Below are 21,704 nucleotides of genomic sequence, written 5' to 3'. Positions count from 1 at the left end.
AAATAAACTGATAGTCATCATAGAGCATCTTCATACATTTTAAAAATTTAGGGAAAAAAATAAGATATTTTATTTAGTCTACAGAAAATACTTAAAATGCACATATGGATTCAAAACCCTGGTGGCATTATACTGCCTTAGGCCACAGTGGTCTGCCTTGAAGGCTTTAGGCAAGAGAATGACTTGATTAGAGTTTCAGAAAGATCTCTGAGGTAGGCAGTTTCCAAAACTCTTGGATTTTCATAAAAAATAAAATGAGGGGTGCCTGGATGCCTCAGTTGGTTAAGCATCTACCTTTGGCTCAGGTCATGATCCTGGGGTCCTGAGATTGAGCCCAATGTCAGGCTCCTTGTGCAGCGGGAAGGGGCCTGCTTCTCCCTCTCCCTCTGCCTGCCGCTCCCCCTGCTTGTGCTCTCTGACTCTGTCAAACAAATAAATAAATAAAATCTTTTAAAAAATAAAATAAAATGAAGTAGAGGATCAGTTTTAAAATTGTTATCAATAGGGCCACTGAAAAATTACCATTGTTGAACGAAAAATATTTTAATACCAATGATGTATAAAGAATATAATCTCGGAACAAAAGCTAATAATTCAAATTGAATAAATTTACCTTAATGAAAAATTCAACACTTTGACTTTAGTTTTCTCATTTTGCCTCAAATTTTTACCTGTTAAAAATCTTGGTGTTAAAGAATCATTGGTGAAGAGAATAGATAAATTATAGAAAATTAAGAATGTAGATTAGGACACCAGTTAACATACTAACAATTCTTATCTTAAAGCAAGCAGATGTAGAGAATGTAAAGTGTTAGACAAATTCTTGGAGATGTGGCTTAATCTTCTCAAATTAAAACTCAGTCTAGCCTAGTAAGTTAATAACTGTAAAGTGTTTTTAACTCCATAGTCTCTTATAAATAGGAGACACTCTAAACACTGAAGCCTATGAGTTTATGAAATATAAAACTGCTTCATATGTTCCCATCAAACCCCAACATATAACTATTAACAGTTCTGGATAAACTGGACATCTGAATAAACTGAGGTCTTCATTATCAGAGGATACTTGGTGAACAGCAATTGAAATAGAATTTCCTTAAAACAGGTACCAACATGTCATTATACAAGGGAAAGAAAGTGTTGTTTTTATTTAAAAACTAAAAGTCATAAAAAAATTTTAACATTTACCTTACATTTATTTAACTAAATGCAAATTCTTAGAATAAGAAAAATTAAATGTTTGAGTTTTTCTCCATAATCTTTCCAATGAAATTATGATAGCAAAATATAACACCTTTGAGTTTTATACTATAATTTAAAAAGAATCATTTCTATATAACCTTCAAGGGCTTTATCCATTTCAAGGGCGTTTCCTTAGTCCCATGAAATATTCATATAATTCTCTGAACTATCTATCATGTCCTCATTTCTGTCCTTTCCTTTTCTTTAATTGGTAACTAGTCTATCATTTGCCAATGATTTTACATGTCATTGATTAGTTTTCTAATGTCACTCTCAGAGTTTTGTGAAATCCTTTGCAAGATAAGAAATTTCATGTTCCCAGTGTTGAGCACTGCATTTATATTATAGTGTTTGAAATATACCAATCAGGAAAAGACCAACAAAGACAGTGGGAGGGAAAAGCAGATCTTGGAATATTTAAATAGGCACTATTTTTTAACTGCCATACCACAAAGTGAATATTATGATAACCTCAACTACCCTTGTAATGTATAACTGAAGGTTGGAGGCTTGATCATTAAATGGACGGAGGCTTGATCATTAAATGGACTCTCAAATCCACATACAGAGCCTTCATGAATGAGAAGTAAACCTATGTAATGGGCATAAGAATTTAAATTACACATTTTCCCCGTATGAAGCAAAGAAAATATTCTTCACAACTATGAATTTTTTTTAGTTTACAAGATAAGCAAATCTTAAAAACTAAGAAATGAACTAGAAGACATTACTAAGTATGTGTAAAATCACTGTGGAGGAAATGTATCCCCATATTTCTGAACAGTTCAGTGAGGTGGTCTAACTGAACTGAACATGAATTCCAGCTCCACCACTTGCTACATATTAACCATGTTGGACAAATCTCTAAGCTTCAATTTTTTATTCCTTAAAATGGGTACAATATCAGGATACTGTGAGAATTAATATTGCATGAAAAGTGCTTCACAAAAGGTTTGGCACATGGTAGGCACTCAAAAAAATTAAAATTAGTATTATTAGTAAGTAATGCACACTTAAGTTCCTGCCAGAGGACCCCTCAGATCCTCATGCAAAACTCTTAAGTTATATGTCCTTCTAAAAAAGCTTTAAAATCGTTTTTCTAACCAACAGATAAGTGAATTCAAATTTGCAGGTGTGGAGTACTAAAGCAGATACACTGATAGCAGCAAATGAGAGCTGACATTGATAAAGAACAAATTCTAATAGCAGATTAGTCAGAGATCATTCTGAGTAGGGGCAACAGCACATCTTTTCTTTTTTGAGATAGAAAATTTTAAGTTATAAAATATTAAAAACATATAGAAAATTATGAAGAATATAACAAAACCTGTGATACCCACCACCCAGCTTTCTCAATTTAACATTGTTATCTTTCAGATTTTTTTGAACATTACAAACACAACTGAAGCACCCTGAATATCCCTCCCCAATCCCATTCCCCTCCCTCCCTCTCCAGAGGGAACCACTATCCAAAATTTGTCACTCCCCATGCAAGTTTTTAATACCATGAGTTCCTAAGTATGTATCCATAAACAATGTATAGTTTTGTTTTGCATTCAATTTATTCTGTAAATATTTAATTAGCACCCACTATGTGCTAGGCACAGTTCTAGGTGCTTGGGAGCAGAGAACAGACAAATACATGCCCTCATCAAACTTATGTTTGTATATTTTCAAACTTTATATAAATGGTATCGCACTGTTCAGCTCACTTTACAATTTGCTTTTCTGACTCAACTTTGAATTTCTGAGAGGTATCTCAAATGCTGATGCTTCCAGTTCATTTATTTTAACTGATGTATAGTATTCCATTGTAGGAGTATACTGGAATTTATCTTCCTTTTGATGGAGATTTGTTTCCAACTTGTATTACTAATGATGCTATAACAAACCTTCTTTACACAGCTCCTTGTTTACGCATGCTTTAATCTCTTAAAAATCTGTTTGATCCTCAATTTTGCCAGATATTGCTGAATTGCTCTTCAAAAGAATTTTACCAATTATACTCCATCAACAATGTCTTAGAGTTTCTACTTCTCAACATTTTTGCCAATACTTAGTATTTCTTCATTGTTTATTCTTATTTGCATTTTCATAACTAGGAAGTTTGAAAATGTTTCCAAATTTATTGCTCATTTTAGCTTCTATGATTCTCTGCCTGTTTTGCTCCAGGGTAATTGTCATATATATTCTGCATACTAATCCTTCTGTGGCTATGTGCACTGAAAATATCTTCTCCCACCAGCTTATAGCTTATCTTTTCACACTGTTATTTATGTCTTTGGTTAGAGTGAAGTTTTAAATTTTAATGCAGGTGAATTTAGCAATCCTTTAATCTATGTTTTTTTTTTTTCTTAAAAAATCCTTTCTCATACTTAGAATGTAAATATATTCTATATCTCTTCTAAAGCTTTAAAGGTTTGCTTTCATAAATAGGTCTTTAACTCGTAGTTATTTCATATATATAGAACTAATTCTCTTTTTTCCTCCCCTCCCCCAATTTGTAATCCCCCTGCAGTCATATATTAAATTTCCCTATATGCATGGGTCTGTTTCTGGAAGTTCTACCCCATTTCTTTAGGCACTTAATCTATCCCTGTCCTAAGACTGTTTGGTATCTGGAAGACTGCCAATTTAGTCTCCTTCAAAACTGTCTAAGATATTCTTGGCACTTCCCTGTTCAATATGAATTTTTAAGTCAAGTTAAAAAAAAAAAAAGGTGGGTATTTTGATTAGAACTGCACTAAATGTATAGACTAATTTGGAAAGAATTGACTTCTTTATGTTACTGCGTTTTCTTCCTCAGAGAAGACTTGCATTTGTTTTTGCAGGTACCTGGCAGTACTACCAGCCTAGATCCAATTTTAAATTGCTGGCTAGATGGTTTTGGAACATATGGTAGTATGAATTTGGGCCCCACACATGCATGAATGCTGACTTGTGGTTAGACATTTACTGAGGAAATTTTCTGACACTTCTCTACCAATGTCATGATCTACATGAACAAAGTGGTATGTTTCTAGATCACTGTTATGCTGTTAAGAATAGCCCTTAGGAGTACAATTTTCTATTAGACTCCTCATCTTCAACTGGCCATAGAATTAACTCTCCTGTCCACTATAACTCCTTATACATATCAGAAGGAGAAGCTCAAGGTCACCTGCATTTGGCAGATAAAAGCCAGGGTAAAAGCCAGCTGAACCTGTTTATTTCTTTGCATTCTAGCTTCTACTTCATTTTTGTCTCTAGGATTCCTTTCTTATCAGCTCAACTTTACATTAAAAAATATATTAAAAAAAATCTTATCCCTCATTTATATTTTTAGTAGAAAGGTTGTCTAAGATATTTAAAAAACTTTTATAGCTTAATTTTTATCTATTTGATTTACTAGTTTGGGATGGAAATGTATTAAAATTTCTCTCTTATTATGATTTAAACTTGTAATTCCTTATCTGCTTTGTTTTGGGTTTGTTGTTTTTTGAAATATACAAATTTCAAGTTGTATACAGAAGTTCATAATTATTATATGTTCTTAGTTGATTTTTCCGTTTATTAATGTGTACTGTTACACTTTATCCTTATTAAAATCTTTGGTCTTCCATCTGTCCAATAAGGATAATCTACATTAGTTTTTTTAGTGTGGTATCTCTCTAAGGAATATACAGATGATTCTTGTTTTTGTTCAAATTGCTGTTTCTGTGTCTTTTAATAAAGAAGTCAATCCATTTATACTTACTATGAACTACTCATATACTGGGTCTATTTCTATTTCTTGTTTTCTACTTATCATTCCTTTCCTTTCCTTTGTTTTATTTATTTATTTATTTATTTATTTACTTACTTACTTACTTTTTTAAGCTTTCCTATCTTCCACTGAAAACTAATCAAGCTTTCAATATTCCCTGTCCCCCCACTTCTACTGCTTTGGAAGCTAGCTACATACTGTATGTCTGCTATTTTACTTACCTTTAATTTAGTTTTTTTCATTGTATATATTTAATTATATATTGTTCTGAAAGAGTCTAAAATTACTTAATATTTCTATCTTCTTCCTAAACATGATATGAACCTTACAATATTACACACAACCTATTTGTTGTTACCATCTAAAGCTATACTGTCCAGTTCAGTAGCCATCAGCCACATGTGGCTTTTCAGTCCTTGATATGTGGCCAGTCTGAACTGGGTTGTACTCTAAGTATAAAACACTAGATTTTGAAAATTTTACTTAAAAAATGAAACTAAAATATCTCAAAAAATTTTATTTTATTTTATTTTTTTTTTTTTTAAATGTTTATTTATTTATGATAGTCACAGAGAGAGAAAGAGAGAGAGGCAGAGACACAGGCAGAGGGAGAAGCAGGCTCCATGCACCGGGAGCCCGATGTGGGATTCGATCCCGGGTCTCCAGGATCGCGCCCTGGGCCAAAGGCAGGCGCCAAACCGCTGCGCCACCCAGGGATCCCTCAAAAAATTTTATAATGATTACATGTTGAAATGATAATATTTTAGTCCTACGAGGGTAAACGTTACTAAAAATTAATTTCATGTTTTTTTCTTTTTAATTGACTAGTAGAAAATAAACCTAGACTTCTAGTTTAAACTTTGTTTTAAATATGCTTCCCCCAAAAACCTAAATTATTATCTTTCTGCTATTAATAATTAATAACATTTGTCATTTCACCTAATTAAATTCTTCATTATGGGATAATAGTTTACCTGGATATGATAGGCATTGGGCATTATTTTCCCTTAGTATTTAAGATGGTACTACATAATCTCCTAGCATCAACTGTTGCTGATGAGAAGCCTTCTGTTATAATGCTAAATTATACCTCTGTAGGTAATCTGGCTTCTAACTTAAGTGGCTTTTAAGATTTTCTACTTATCTTGGATATTCTAGAGTTTTACTACAACCTGTCTAAATGTAGATAAATTTATCTTTATTTAACCTACTTGACACTCTAGAGTTTACTTTTGATGCAAAGATTCAGGAGCTTCTTCAATGTTTAAAATTCTCTGCCTCTCCACCAATCTCTGCATCTTCTTTTTCTGTAATTCTTAAATATATACATTGGAATCTCTCAATTAATTCTCAATGTCTTTTAAGTTAAGTACTCTTAGTATTTTTGAACCCATTAATTCCTTCATCAATGGCATAAAGGATAAAATTTATCCTATCTTTTAATTTTTTTATACTAAGTACATTTTTAATTTCTAAGAATTGTAGTTGCTTCTTTTCCACATTAACCTGTTTCTTGTTTCAATTCTTTTGTTTCATAATTTTGAGTTATCTTTAAATGGAAAGTATCAGTTAACTTATTTCTTTGAGCATCCTAAAAATGCTTTAAGGTTTCTTCCAATCAATGGAATACTATGCAGCCGTTAAAAAGAATAAGATCATCCCATTGGCACTAACATGGAATGATTTCTAAATATGTTATAAAGGGAAAAGCCAAGGTATATAATTGTGTATGTAGAATGCTACCATTTATATAAAAGTGTATGTATGTGTGGGTGTATATGCTTGTACATGCAGAGACTATCTCAAAAAGGATAGCAAGAAATTGGTAATAGTGGTTGCCTCTGGGGAGGGGAACTGGGTGGCTAGGGGACAGAGGTGGGAGACAGACTTACTTTTCACTGTTTACCCTTTTGTACCTTTGAATTTTGTACCACGTGCATGTATTACCTAGTCAAAAAAAAATAAATAATTTATTTTTAAAAATAAAGTTTTTGTTGGACTACTCCATAAAATTAATTTCATCCAGAAAAAATGCTTGTTTTAGTTGATTTTTATATTAATATTAAATGTCTTCATGAGTTTTAGAATTTTGGTTATAGGCTTATTTTAAAGTAAGAAAGGTTTTTAATTATTTTTTCCTCTCTTTCCTATTTAATGATTTTATAACTGCCCCCACTTGAATTTCTAAACCCCTAATCCACAATTGGACCTTATAATGACATTAAGGCCTCCAGTTTTATACTGATATTGGAGCTATCATACATATACATTCAATCACTGACTCAGTAATAACTTTATTCATTTCCTGGCCATGAGGTTGTATCTTATCAGCCAAAACCCATGGCCTCAGGTAGTGAATAGTTGTTTTCCTTTTTTTTGGCCTTTCACAAATGGGACAGGTATTCTAGCCAAATGCATGGCTTTGGTAGTAATTAGGGCTCTGGTTCCTGTCTCACATGAAGCACTTTAGTACTTTTGATTCTTGACAGGAACTAAAACTACTACACTTCAGTACCAGACTCAAAACCCAGTGGCCTTGTGGTTTCAGCCCTGTAACAGCTTGTGTCTGTGTTCCACTTCTGGCCCACAAAAATGTTTATGTTGTTTCAGAGCCTGGCTATATCTTTTGTGCTATTTAATCTATTGTTCTATGTGTTTGGAGCATAGAGGTACATCAAAATTCAGGGTGTCACCGTGACTAGAAGTAATTTCCACATTTCTTTTTTTTGAACATTATAAGTAATCATTATAAAAGGAATATAATCTTATTACATAGTTTAGAAAACAGAAAATTATTCATTATCCATTCATTCTAAACCATCCCATGTTAGCACTGAAAAATACTTCCTTATCTTCTGCTTCATGTCATATTTTTAACGATTTTTATCATGATTTTAACCTATATTGTCCCAAGCATTTGTCCATGTTGTTATGTAGTCCCTGTGACCATCATTTTAATGACTGCATATTAATCCACCAAGCTGTTCAATTGTTATTTACTTCCCAGATTATTGAGAATTTAAGGAGTTTCCAACATGCTTTTAGAAAGAAGTTCTCTGTGCATATGTGTTTTTTCCTCTCAAAAGTTTGGATTTGGGGTTAGGGGTGAGAGAAGCCTAGTGATGGGACTGTCATAATTCTATACAGATCACTAGCCCAAAGACATTGCAGGATTGTCATAGTACATGGTTGAGGTTCATAATGATGACCCTGACATATGAAGAGAAAAGGTAAAATCATATGGGAGTAAAAATGCATGTCAGAAAGATTCTAATCCAAAATGGTTAACAGTAAGTTTTGTAATTAAAGGGATATATTTCACAAGGGATAAAATTCACAATTCACAAATGTATATCTAGCACTGCTGGGCAAAACATTACAAAGTTTCATTAACTTTCAAAATAGAATATTTTGTGTCACACTGTAAATTTCACTATAACACTAACCTGATATTATTTACACAGTCTTCATGAGCTTCAGAAAGTGTTTTTATGTGCTTTGAAGATATAGGGTCAAAAAGCAGAACTTCAGTCTGTTCACAAGCAACAGTCAGCACTGACCTGAAAGCAAAGGACACATTTTTCTTTAGTTTTCTAGCACTCTCTTATTACTGATATTCACTTATTTATAATTACACAAACTATAATAAATAACTTCTTTTTGCTCATGTTAGAAGCAAATATCTCAAAAACTGAAACTATCTGCTCTTGGCAATAGTAGGAAATGGTACTCTCAAACATTATAGTGGAGCATAAACTGGTACAGCTTAGGTTTGGAGAGTACCTGATGTATCAAACTTTTTTTAATGTGTGTACTTTTTGACTGAGCAATTTTTTATGGGAACTTAATCTAAAGAAATAATCATTTATAAATACAAAGAAGCATATATAAAGATATATTTCACCATAATGAGGAACTGAAAGTAACCTAAATGTACATGAAAGGAGGAATGATTGATTATATAGCCATGATATGTAATACTTTGCAATATGATGCAACATTTATTTTTATTTTATTTTTTAAAAGATCTATTTATTCATGAGAGACACAGAGAGAATGACAGACACATAGAGGGAGAAGCAGGGTCCCGGCGATATGGGACTCGATCCCAGGACACTGGGGACATGACCTGACCCGGAGGCAGACTACTCAATTACTGAGCCACTGAAGTGCCCCTATGGTGCAACATTTAAAAGGAAAGGGATAGTTTCATATGGATATGAAAGAACTCCAAAACATATATATTTTTTGAAAGAGAGAGAGCATACTCCTGAGAGAGAGCTAAGGAGTGAAGTTGGGGAGAAGCGGAGGAAGACGGAGAGAGAGAATCCCAATGCAGGGCTCAATCTCATGCCCCTGAGCAGAAATCAAGAATTAGACACCTAACCCACCGACCTACCCTGGTGCTTCCAAATCATTTTTTAAAAATATTTATTTATTTATTCATGAGAGAGAGAGAGAGAGAGGCAGAGACACAGGCAGAGGGAGAAGCAGGCTTCATGCAGGGAGCCCCATGCAGGACTTGATCCCAGGTCTCCAGGATCAGGCCTGGGGCCGAAGGCGGCGCTAAACCGCTGAGCCACCCAGGCTGCCCCCAAAACATTTTTAAATAAAAGAGCTGGTTGTAGAAAAAACATGCATAGATGAGGCAACTTAGAAAAAAAAAGTCATATATAGCAAAATTATATATTTCTGTATCAATATCTATTAAAATGTACTGCAAAAGGTTTGGCATATATCCTACCAAACCAGTTAGATATAGTCAAACTTAATTTTTCCTTTATGATATTTAGTACTGTCTCATTTCAGACCTTTCCTTTTTTTTTAAGATTTTATTTATATATTAATGAGACAGGCAGAGACATAGGCAGAGGGAGAAGCAGGCTCCCTGCAAGGAGCCCGATGTGGGACTTGATCCTGGATCCCAGGATCACACCCTGAGCCGAAGGCAGACGCTCAACCGACTGGGACACCCAGGCGTCCCTAGTAAATGTTCTTTTAAAATTTTGTTTGTTATTGGTGTACGGAAATGCAATGGATTTTTAAAATTATTTATCCATCAATCTTGCTATTTTAATACTTTATCTGTAAGTTTTATACTTTAGGTTTTGTTGATAATCATACATCTATAAACAAATGCTCTGTTCTTGTTTAATACTTATTTCATTGCTGCACTGGCTAAGACTTTCAGTACAATGTTAAATGCAAATGTGAATGTAATAGGCACTCCTCTCATTCCTGTTTTTTTAAGAATACATTCACCGTTTCATCATTAAAGTACAATGTTTGCTGTAGAGTTTCTTTTCTTTTTTGGGAGTAGATTCCTATTATTGGATTAAGGAAGTTCTACTCAAATTTGCTGTTTTTCCATTAATATATTTTCAGTTGTATAAAATGGTTTCCAACATTTATTGAAATTACCCTAGATTTTTCCTTCAATATGTTAGTGTAGTGATTTACATTATTTTATTTTCTATACTTTTCATTTCTACCATACTGCTTAATTCAGTTGGCTAAAATGGTGGGCTCAATTTCTGGCTTCCCTCCTTTTGTAGATCTTGGTCCTGAAATTTACCTATTGCCTTAATTTTCCAATCTCTTCAAACATAATCTTTTTATACCTTACATTAAATATTTTATATTTCTTCTAGCTTTTCTAATTATTCTCTGTTGAAAGGTTGGTCCAAACCACCTACTCTATTTCTGGAAAGCTACAATCTCTATCTCTTGCATCTGAAATTATGTCCCCTTTTACTCTGAATATGATTTACTTGGGGATTTTTTTTAAGGATTTCATTTATTTATTCATGAGAGACAAAGAGAGAGGCAGACACAGGCAGAGGGAGAAGCAGACTCCATGCAAGGAACCTGATGTAGGACTCAATCCCAGAACTCCAGGATCACGATGCCCTGAGCCAAAGGCAGCCACTCAACTGCTGAGCCACCCAGGTGTCCCTGGGGATTTTTTTTTTTTTTTTTTTTTTTTTAAGATTTTGAGAGAGTGCCTGTGAGAGCAGGAAGAGGGACAAGCAGATTCAGCACCAAGAGCCTGAGGTGTGGCTCCATTCACACACCCGAGTTTGTGACCTGAGCCGAAATCAAGAGTCACTCTGATGCCCAGGGGATTCACTTCATCAATATGAGTGTTTTTCATTTTTATTTGTCTTTTCAAAGACAAGATTTTCTCTGTTGAGTATTTGTATTGAAATTCTACTGTTACTATATTTCCTTCCTTCTGCTTTCTTCAAACTTACTTTGCTATTATTTGCAGATAACTTCACTATTCCCTATTTCAGATGGATACTTAGCTCATTAATTTTCCTTGTCTTCCTTTCCAGTTTATTAATGATTGTAATTTTCCTACTAAGTACAGTTTTACTTACAAGTTTTTTTTTAATTTTTATTTATTTATGATAGTCACACAGAGAGAGAGGCAGAGACATAGGCAGAGGGAGAAGCAGGCTCCATGCACCGAGAGCCCGATGTGGGATTCGAACCCGGGTCTCCAGGATCGCGCCCTGGGCCAAAGGCAGGCGCCAAACCGAGGCGCCACCCAGGGATCCCTACTTACAAGTTTTTAGACATATGGTACTTTCATTATCACTTAGTGCTAAATATTTCTAATTTCCATTATCATTTATTTGGCCCATATGTTATTTATAAATGTTTTCTTAACTTGAAAACACATGAGGTTTTTCTGGTTATCTTTTTTGTTATTCATTTCTAATGATTACATTGTGTTGAGAAACTCTAATTCTATGATAATCTTTTTTTTTTTAAGATTTTATTTATTTATTAATGAGAGACAGAGAGAGAGAGAGAGAAGCAGAGACACAGGCAGAGGGAGAAGCAGGCTCCATGCAGGGAGCCCAACGTGGGACTTGATCCTGGGTCTCCAGGGTCACGCCCTGGGCTGAAGGCAGAAGCTCAACCGCTGAGCCACCCAGGCATCCCTTCTATGATAATCTTTTGAAATGTGGCCTTATCAGTGAAAATTTTATAAATCTAACATGTGTTTGAAAAAAAAAAGCAAGCAGGAGATAGCTGTTACATATAGTCAAGTATGAGATTTTAAAATGTTTGAAAAAGGGGATCCCTGGGTGGCTCAGCGGTTCAGCGCCTGCCTTTGGCCTGGTACGTGATCCTGGGGTCCCGGAATCGAGTCCCACATCAGGCTCCCTGCATGGAGCCCTGCTTCTCTCTCTTCCTGTGTCTTTGCCTCTCTCTCTCTGTCTCTCATGAATAAATAAATCTTTTTAAAAAAATGTTTGAAAAAAATAGATGTTTGACATTCAATAGCAATATAAGTTAACCTATGAATAAAAAATTTAAAACATCTTCAAAATAAACTAACCTATAGATTATAAAAATGTGTGCCAAGTGAAGTTCTAATTAAGTTGCTCATCAAAGTATTCTAGTAATTTCCATTATTTATCAATTTTTGGAAATTGTTGCCATAATCTTTTCTTTGACCCAGATGCCCTTGTCTGCACCATGAATGGATGTAGGAAATTGCATAAAGCCCCTCCAAGAATGTCCACATTAATTAATTTGTAGTGGGGGCACTTGGGTGGCTCAGTCAGTTGAGTGTCTGCCTTGGGCTCAGGTCATGATCTTGGGGTCCTGGGATCAAGCCCCACATCAGGTTCCCTGCTCTGAGGGGAGCCTGTTTTTCCCCTCTCCCTTTCCCTCTGCTGGCTGCTCCCCCTACTTGTGCTCACACTCTCTGTCACATAAATAAATAAAATCTTAAAAAAAAAAATTTAGCTGTCATCTTTGTAAGTAAAAAAATTATTTAACATTAACAGAACTATTCATGGGGCTAAATATTCTTCTTAGCTTTTCTGAAGTATATTAACAATTTTTTAACACTTGCTATTTTGTACATTAAATATGTATTCAATTATATTAATAACTATGCCACAAAACAATCTGTTGATTGTCATGTTTAATTGTACCAGACCTAATCCTTCAGCCCAGATGAGAAGTAATATAATACAGCGGTTAAAAGCATAAGCCAGAATGACCTTCCTGCTTTTGTTTCCTCAATTAAATATTCCTGGTACTGAGATTTATGTTGGTGGTCATTTTCATTAATAAAATGAGTATTGCTGACACCCATGATGGGCAGGTATTCAGTGGGTTTTAGCAAAACGATCCCACTAAATAATGGTGAAATTCAATAGGAATGATAAAATTAGGGATCTGTATCCCAGGAGTACTGACATAAATCATCCCCATAGGCCCCACTCAACTGCTGTGGATTGAAATCTGTCATGGGAGTACACATTATACCAAGAGTATGTTTGGATACTGCCTACAATAGTGTTACTTTCATCTGATTGCCCTGTTCATCTCTCTGGAACTCCCCAGAGGCTGCAGTTCTCACAAATGACTATGTGAGAATGACTCTGAGATTGCCTGTGAAAGGCAGGCAGCCCCACACTTAGGGAAGCCAAATGGTCACTGGGTATTATCTTAAAGATTTTTTGTGGTGGGGAGTGTATCTAGCATGGATAAAGAGCAATTAGAACTGATGTTATAGCTCTCAAGTGAGATGTTTGTTGGCAGCTTGCAGTGCCAGCTCTTAATTCTGTAGTTGGTATATAATGGGTTGCTCTGGGAGGTTCCATGGAAGACATTCAGTGATCTTGGGGCAGTTAACTATTTAACCACTACGGACATATATCAATACTTTAACAACTGGTACAGCTGAAACAATGTGTACTAGCTGAGTATCAGGTCTGAATGCAGTATACTGCTGGTCAGAGCAAGATTTTATTAAGCGGTGGTGTTTATCATATGTTTTGTGTCTACCTGACTGAGGTATACTATAATGTACATTAAAATCTTCCTCTATGATAAATTTGTCCATTTTCTCCTTAAGTTACCAATTTTTGATTCATAGATTTTCAATTTAAAAGACTCATTCAATTCAAAACTGTTTATCTTTCTCGTGAATTGAGCTTTTGTGAACATGATGTGATCTCCTATCTCTAGTAATTTGGCCTTAAATCCTAGTTTGTATAGTAATATAGCTCACCAGCTTTAGAGTGCGTTTGATATATTCTCGTCTATCCTACTGAACATCTAGTACTATTATATTTACTGTAATTAGCAATATTTAGACTTATTTTTGGCCATTCTTTGGTTTTTTATTTATTATACCTTTTCTACTTTTTTTCTTTCCCTTTCTTGTCTTCTCTTGGAATATTTTTTTCTCATTGCACTATTTTTTCCTCGAGTAGTCTGGAAATAATATATCTTTTCTTATCTTTTGGTCTTGCAATCTTGCAAACTTTAATATGCAAACATTAAAAACTACAGTTAATATGTCAAATTCTTCCTGAAGAAAATAAGAAATTTAGAACACCCCTTCAAAATTTATTATTTTCTTCAATTTTAGTTCCATCTTTTTAAATTATCACTCTCATTAAGTACTCCTTTGAAGGTCTTTTTTCTCTAGCTTTTAAGATTTTAATATTTGTTTTAGAGTCACTGTATGCCTAGAAAGGATTCCTGCTTGGGGTCTATTGGGCATCTTAAATCATGATGTTGTGACTTTCTTAAGTTCTTCAAGTTCCCAGCTATTATCTCTTCAAATTGTTTTTTTTTTTTTTTTTTGTTATTTTTCCCATTATCTCATTTTCTTCAGGAGCTGACCAAATATATAGTATGCCTTTTTTGTCTATGCGCCATGTCACTAAACCTCCTTCATATTTCCAATCTCTGCATCTTTCTGGCCTCCAGTCTAGATAATTTCTTCATTTTTATTTTCCAATACTACTCTCTATAGCAGTGCCTGATGTGTTTTCATAAAAGAAAGCCTGACAAATTTCCACATATTATTCTCTAATCTATTAACATCAAATTTCATTTTATAAAATGTCCTCTTAGGAAGTGATACTTCTTTTGATTATATTGTTACTGTAAAAACATTTTTAGAATTCTTTAGAAATTACCTCTACTCCAGGTATCCTTTCATTTCTTTTTTAGTGTCAAATTTTTCCAGTCTGGTCTCTATTAAATTCCTAATTTTAATTCTAACCTTCTGTGTCACTTCTTCTCTGTACTGAGAAGTCCTTATAAATAACAGTGATAATGGTACCCAGTAAGCTGATTTAACCCATATAACTGAAGGATATAAGAAATTATCTCATATAACACAGGTGTCATTTTTCTATAAAATTAAGTCCTATAAAAATCTGAAGCATATTAGACGTAGTAAGAATACTAAAAAATTATAACATTTAACTATTTTCATCTATCACCTTGACACAGATGAAAAAGAATGGCAATGTGTAATACTGGCAAAAGTATGGGGAGACGGGCACTTTCATGTGTGTGTGATAGAATGAGAATTAGCAAAATCTTCACATAGGGGAATTTAATAATAGGTCTCCAAAATCTTCATAACTTTCACCCATTCTAGAGAATTATCATGAGGATATAAATCTAAAAATGTTTCTAGAGGTTTTACTTAAATTAATGAAAAATGTTAAATAATGTAAAAATATATTAACATAGGTAATTCACCATATATTGCATAAAAAAGAACAGGCAACAAAATAACATGATTCCATGTTTATATTAAAATAAACATACGCAGGGGCACCTGGCTGGCTCAGTTGAAGAGCATGTGACTCGATCTCCGGGTCATGAGTTCGAGTTCTACATTGGGTGTAGAGATTACTTAAATAAATACCTTTAAAATATAAACAACACACACACACACAAAATTCCTTGGACAGCCTTTTAAGCTCTGGGATTATAAGTGATGTTTAACTTCTTTCTGTTCATTTATTGCCTAGATTTTCTAGAATGAGTATATATCAATTGCAAATTAAACATTATTAAATTATTTAAGTACCAGAGTGCCTAAATACTTTTTACAAAAATGTTTGTACAGGACTATGTTGTCCTGGTTCAAACAAAACTATCAGTAATATATTCCTCATTCTAATAGCACTGGCAATGGGAATTTCCTCTTCATAACTCATTCTACCCCTCTCATCATGTACCTAAAATCTCACTTCCAAAGAGTAAAAACAGCTATTTCTGAAAGCCTGACAGAACAGATAGGAGGGTGAGAGGAGTTGGGGTATGGAGAAGAAAAGAACTGAATGTTTATGAGGGAGAGATTCTTCCTATTTTGGGAGGAGCTTTAGGAATAGGGCTTTGTTGGAGAGAGCACTAGGGAAGGAAGGTTACATGAATAAACTTTAGTAGTTCCTCCTCCTTACCTGTATTCAGCACATTCATTGCTACAGGTTCCACCCAACTGCTATAAGTAGAAACCCCAGAGATCCTAGTACCAAGTATAATTAGGAAGAAGCAAATGCATCAATGAAGTGGAATATGGTGTACCTCCTCACTGTGATTCCAAATTCTGCTACTTTTCTCCTTCCTAGCACATTTTAGTTTTTTCTTAAGCAAAACATTTTGCCTTGTTAAGCCATCATCTTTCAGCTTCTCTAACATGACATACTGGCCCTCCAACCATAAGTCCTTTGACATACCAATTCCTCCATCTGGACTACTTCTATCTCCTCCCCCACCCTATCTTGGTGAATTCATCTTCTACTCATTTTTTTCTGTTTTTTTGGTTAAATGTCACTTTTACAGCCAAACCTCAAACACCCTGGTGTGTACAGTCGGTTCCTTCAAGCCTTTATCTCGATTTACAAATACACATTATGAAATTTTTAGTACGGTTATTTGGCATGTAGTTGAACCAGTAAGTCCCAAGTTTAGTAAGACTGGTGGTGCCATTAGCTGGTTTGGCTCACCACTGCAACTTCTGCATCTAGAACATAGCAAGTGCTCAACAAGTATTTATTGAATGAGGGAATGAATAAGTGGACAGCTACGCAAATGACTAGAATCCAGAGGCCTTGATTAGGTCGGAGTTATTATATTAACTATCTCCTCTCAGGGTGGGGCTGTGTGTAATTTTCTTCCTTTGTTGTTGAACTTGTTCGTGTATTCACCAAAGTTTTAAAAAAATACATATTATTTTGAAAATTCCTCATAACGCAGAGTAAACCGAGACCGAATAGGAAATATTTAATCTGCCAGGAGGCAGAAGCACGTCGTCCTGGCTGGGGAAGTTCACAAATGCCCCGCATCCCAGGACACCCCGCTGCCGCGTCTTAGTATCCTCCAGGAGCAAAGGAACACGCACACTTGTCCCCTCACGGCAGGTCAGGCACAGAGTACATGGAATCTGCAGGCTCCCTACCCTTGCCAGAAGCTTCGGTGAGAAAAGCGCAAGCCTGGGATGACAGGGAAAGAATGAGCATCTCCTCAGCGCGTAGTTTGCTAGGCCTGTACTGTGTACCAGAGAACCCTAGCTCGGGCCTGGCTCTGGCAGACCCGCGGGGTGACGGGCCCCACGCATTTCTGCTTCACAGAGCTCCGCGTCCCGAGGCGCACAAACGAGTCCCGGGCCTGCCTACCTCCAAGGGCCGGGCCGGGACCTCCAACAGCCACAGAGCGCTTCAGAGAGTGTCGGGGGGCCTGCAGGCCGGCGGCCCCCGAGCGGGCCGCCGCCCACGGGCAGCAGAGGCAGGCGGAGGCGGGCACCCGCCCTCCGAGGGGCCGCGCTTACCCGTCGGGCGAGTACTCGAGGTTGAAGACGGCGCCGTGGGTGCGGGTGCTGAGGTACACCGAGTCCGCGGGATGGATGGAACCATAGAGGTTAGTCATGGTGCGGAAATTGTCCCGCGCCGGGTCCACGAACAGCCCGCGGCCCAGGCTGCGCTCTCTCAGCCACCCGAACAGCCGGGCGCCGGGGCCGCCCAGGCCGACGCCGAGGCCGTGGCGGCCCCGGCTCCCGGCCCTGCAGTCTGGCCCGGGTCGCCGACGCGGCGGGGAGGGCGGTGACGGCTCTCCCTGGGCGGAAGCGGCTGAGGAGTCCAGGGCTCCGGGCGGCCCAAGCTCCCCGACGCGCGCGGCCAGGGGCAGCGAGGGGGCGCCGGGGCGGCGAGGGCTCCGGGAGGGCGACGGGGGAGGGGCTGCGTCAGCCCCGGGCTGCGGCGGAGCGGGCGGGGAAGGGAGCGGCCCGCCGGCTGCCGCCTGCCCCGCGCGGGGTGCCGGCTCCTCGGCCCCGGCTCCGGCCGTCCCATCCTCTCCGGGACTACCGGGCCCGAAGGGAAACATGACCGACGCACCCGCCCCCCGCTCCCGGCCGCTGCCCCGCCGGCAGACACCTCGGCGCTCCCGCTCCAGCCGCCACTTCCGGCGTGCGACCGCCTAACCCCGCCGGCTGGGAAACGCGCGCCGCCGCGACCGCCATCCGTTGGGGACCGCGAAAGCGGGGACACCGCCCATGGCAGGTGCTTTATACCGGGGGCGACCAGCTGTGTCTGAGCGTAACTGGGAGAACTCAGGGCTCGGGCTGCACAGGGCAGTGTTAGCATCAGGGCACCCCTGCGACAGTCTGTAGTTGTCAGTCATCGTGACTGTGTGTCTGGGGATGCGTGGGCCTGAATAGTCAAAGTGGTGGACCAAGATTATATCCTTATCCCCAATTTACTCTAAGGTCACAAGGGGAAAAAACTTCCATATTATGTGCAGGTCCCACATAGTAAGTGGCACGGTATATTGCCTACTCAGACTGGGAGTCTAGGACTCAAGTTCACCGTTGCCCTAAAAGCCCAGATCTGTGGCGTCTCGGTGGTTCAATCAATGAGTCAAGTGTGGAGCTCTTGATTTCAGCTGAGGTCATTATCTCAGGGTTGTGAGATGGAGCCCTTCTAGGGTACCCCAGCTCAGTGGGAGTCTGCTTGAGATTCTCTCGCTCCTCCTCTCTCTGCCCCTTTCCCCTGCTCTCTTTCTCAAGTAAATTAAAAAAAAAAAAAAAAAAAAGAAGTCCAGGTCTATACAGAGCCTGGAAAATGGTGTCTATCAGTGCTCTGAATATTTGCCCAACTCCCAGCTACTGCCCAGTAAGGTCAAGATTTTATCAAGGCCGAAGTCTTCCTCTCCTCAGGAAGGAGCATATATCCAGCAGGAGTCACTGAGTGGAGCTGGAGACCTAAATCAAATCAACCTTACAAGCAACAGAGCCCCAGGTCAAATCCTGCTTACATGTTTCAGGCAGGGCACGGACGGCATGACGGGTGCAAGGCCCTTCACCAGGGCTGTTAGAGATCAATATACAGAACTCATTTGTAAAAGAGTTAATGGGAACTGATGTGTGTCTTGGGAAGGGAAGGAGAGTCTACAATAAAGCAAGGCTTGAGGTACAAGGGAAAGGTGGATATAAGAACTGACAACTCTTCTAGGCCTTGATCAAGAGCTATGTTGTAGAAGGCTCACATGTGATGACTGAGGAGGAACCTGGAAGATCTTTGTAGAAGAGCTATCCTGTGAGGACAGATCTGAAGGATCTCTACAGTAAGAATGAGATTCAGAAAGGGCTGAACATTCAGCAGGTCCTCCCATCAGGTAAGTTAGTTCTCCAGCTATTGTCCATGAGCTGATTGAAAAAAAGGCAAAAAGCAAGCATCTTGAATTCAGAGATCAGGCATCCATTCCTCTGGAGATACTCTCCATGTTGCTCCACAAGTAGACGGTGTAGAAGTCTATTTTGTAATTAAATAATGTCCCTTAATGACCCCCAACTTCTGGCTGCTTAATAGAGGCCCCCTGTTTGGCCCCTAAATTATGGCCAATGGCTAAAATTTTATGGTGACCATTTACCAATACTATTTTTTAATAGGTTAAGTAAAACAATTTTAAAAGGTTACATACATATTCCGAAGTATTTATAATATAGTTCCAACAGAAAAATACAAGCTCTGCAATGAAAGTTTGTGCTGCCTCAAGGTAACAGATTTCACAGTTCAGGCAATTCAAAATTAACACAGTATAGTGGTAATAGTAGTAAAAGTGGTTAAGAAATATTCACTAACGATTTAGAGAATCTAGAGAAGCCAAATGGGAAGAAAAAATTTTGTAGGTTTGCATGTACCGCTATCAGCTAGAAAATAAGAATGATTCTTGAGACGCTAACCAAAAAAAAAGGGCAGTAGCAGCTGTAACACAAAACAAGTCATTCAGTAATGCTAAAGGTTTTGTTTTCTTTCTTTCTTATGCTTCTATTTAAAATGTGAGTCCTCACTTATCAAATATTTTTTGCTAAAACCTAAAATAATAAATTATTTAAGGACTAAAATTCTATTGAGATGACCATGATTTTACAACCCATCAGTTAAAAAAAATTTACTAGAAGTTACTTGAGAAGGCACTAAAGATAAACTTTCTGTGACTGCTATTTACCCACTGCCTTTGAGAGCCTTCAAACACAACCATGTCAACAGGAATGACTGCAAATCACAGTTTATGCAGACTAATTTCTATGTAACACTATTTCTGAGTACTAAAAAACTTTCAACTTCAACAGCTCAGCTTCACAGATATCAGTTCATCAGAAATGCCTAAGCATCCTCTGAACTTCTTTCCCTTGATGTTCCTTTCAGATCACAACACAAGGAAGCAATTGGCAAATGTTTCCCCTAAGCCCGGTATCACATGTCCCTGGATACTCCCAACACTTAGGATCTATCTCATTGAGCAGACAGAAAGCCAATTCATTTACTCTCTTCCCTATCTACTGACTAGATGTTTTTAAAAAATTACTTCCTAAGTGATGCCTTATAATATCATGTGCCTGAAATAACGCTGTTTAGGCTTTATACTTTGGGAGCAGCAGATTCACTCCTGATGTCTTTGACATCATTCTTTATTGGGAACAAGATTGACAAAATGAGCAAGGCAGATGGACAAGGCAAAAAAAAGGCTGAAATGGCAGCGATATCCCAGGCATTTTCCCGATTGAAGCCATGCATCTCGAGCTTTTTGAAATGGTCATCTATTACATCATCAGCTTGGGAAATAAGAAGTACAAACTCCAGCATTGCCTTCACCCGAGCAGAGAGGTTAGACTTTCTCCACTTCACGCAGACCTGCAAGAAAACACACGGTCAAAAGCAGAATCTCTGTTCATCACAATACAGCCGAGAAAACAAAAGGCCTAACAAAATGAAAAGACCCAAGGTTAGAATAAAGGGGCAAAGTCAGGACAAAATAAACTTTCCAGTGTGATGCAAACCTGAAACTCTGGCTCAACCCCACCTCTGCAAAGAAGTCTTCTTTGCTCACTCAGCTACAAGCTCCTCTAAATACTCATGGCACCAAAAATCTCAGAACCAAGACTCAGAGACTCTAAGTACATAAAGACTCCAAATCCAAACTTTTTCTTATGAGTAAAGTGAAGCTCAGATCCCTTTGTCCCCAATTAATCCCACACAAGACATAATATATGTAAAATTAATAGCTAACACTCAGCAATTACTATGTGCTAATAAGAATGTGCTCAATGCTTCATATTCATTTTGTTATTGCTTACAAAAATCCTAGGAAGTAGTATTTTTATTATTGTCCCCATTTTATTGGCAAAGAAACTAAAGCTCAGAGAGGTCAAGTGACTTCCCCAAGGTCATAGAGTTAGAAAGAGGCAGAGCTGGGAACTGACTCTAACTGTATTTGATTCCAAAGATTTTATTTATAATCATTACCCTTGCTCAAGAAAAATGCTGAAAACCACCAAACACCTAAGAGTAGAATAGTTCAGCAAACCATGGTATGACAGCCCACACTATGGCCACCAGAGAAGCAATGATCTTGGATGAACAAAGGTCTGGCAAGTAGA

At 37.6% G+C, this 21,704-nt stretch overlaps 1 protein-coding gene and 1 long non-coding RNA gene across 4 annotated transcripts in view; one reads left to right on the top strand and one right to left on the bottom strand.

Moving 5' to 3' along the window:
• The window catches only part of DCAF10 (DDB1 and CUL4 associated factor 10), a 42,881-nt gene extending 24,718 nt beyond the window's left edge, over nt 1–18,163 (bottom strand). For both annotated transcript variants that reach the window (XR_005367011.1, XM_038552878.1), the window contains exons 1-2: nt 17,598–18,163; nt 8,434–8,547 (exon numbers count right to left, since the gene is read on the bottom strand). Coding sequence is in view for 1 of the 2 variants with exons in the window: in XM_038552878.1 (XP_038408806.1) it covers nt 8,434–8,547; nt 17,598–18,148 (665 nt within the window). In the remaining variant the exon portion in view is untranslated. The remainder of the gene's footprint in view (nt 1–8,433; nt 8,548–17,597) is intronic.
• LOC111098096 lies at nt 17,168–21,403 on the top strand. 2 transcript variants are annotated; one of them, XR_005367013.1, is made up of 4 exons: nt 17,168–17,245; nt 17,401–17,686; nt 19,276–19,438; nt 20,683–21,403. It is a non-coding gene; the product is annotated as an uncharacterized LOC111098096 (long non-coding RNA). The 2 variants fall into 2 exon arrangements; XR_005367012.1 differs by lacking the exons at nt 17,168–17,245; nt 17,401–17,686 and adding an exon at nt 18,149–18,324 and having other exon boundaries at nt 20,683–21,392.
• The last annotated feature ends 301 nt before the right edge of the window (nt 21,404–21,704 follow it).

This window comes from Canis lupus, chromosome 11 (assembly GCF_011100685.1).
Source record: "Canis lupus familiaris isolate Mischka breed German Shepherd chromosome 11, alternate assembly UU_Cfam_GSD_1.0, whole genome shotgun sequence".
Lineage (NCBI taxonomy): Eukaryota > Metazoa > Chordata > Mammalia > Carnivora > Canidae > Canis > Canis lupus.
The sequence above is the reverse complement of the archived record's forward strand: the minus strand, read 5'-3'. Positions and strand labels throughout refer to the sequence as shown.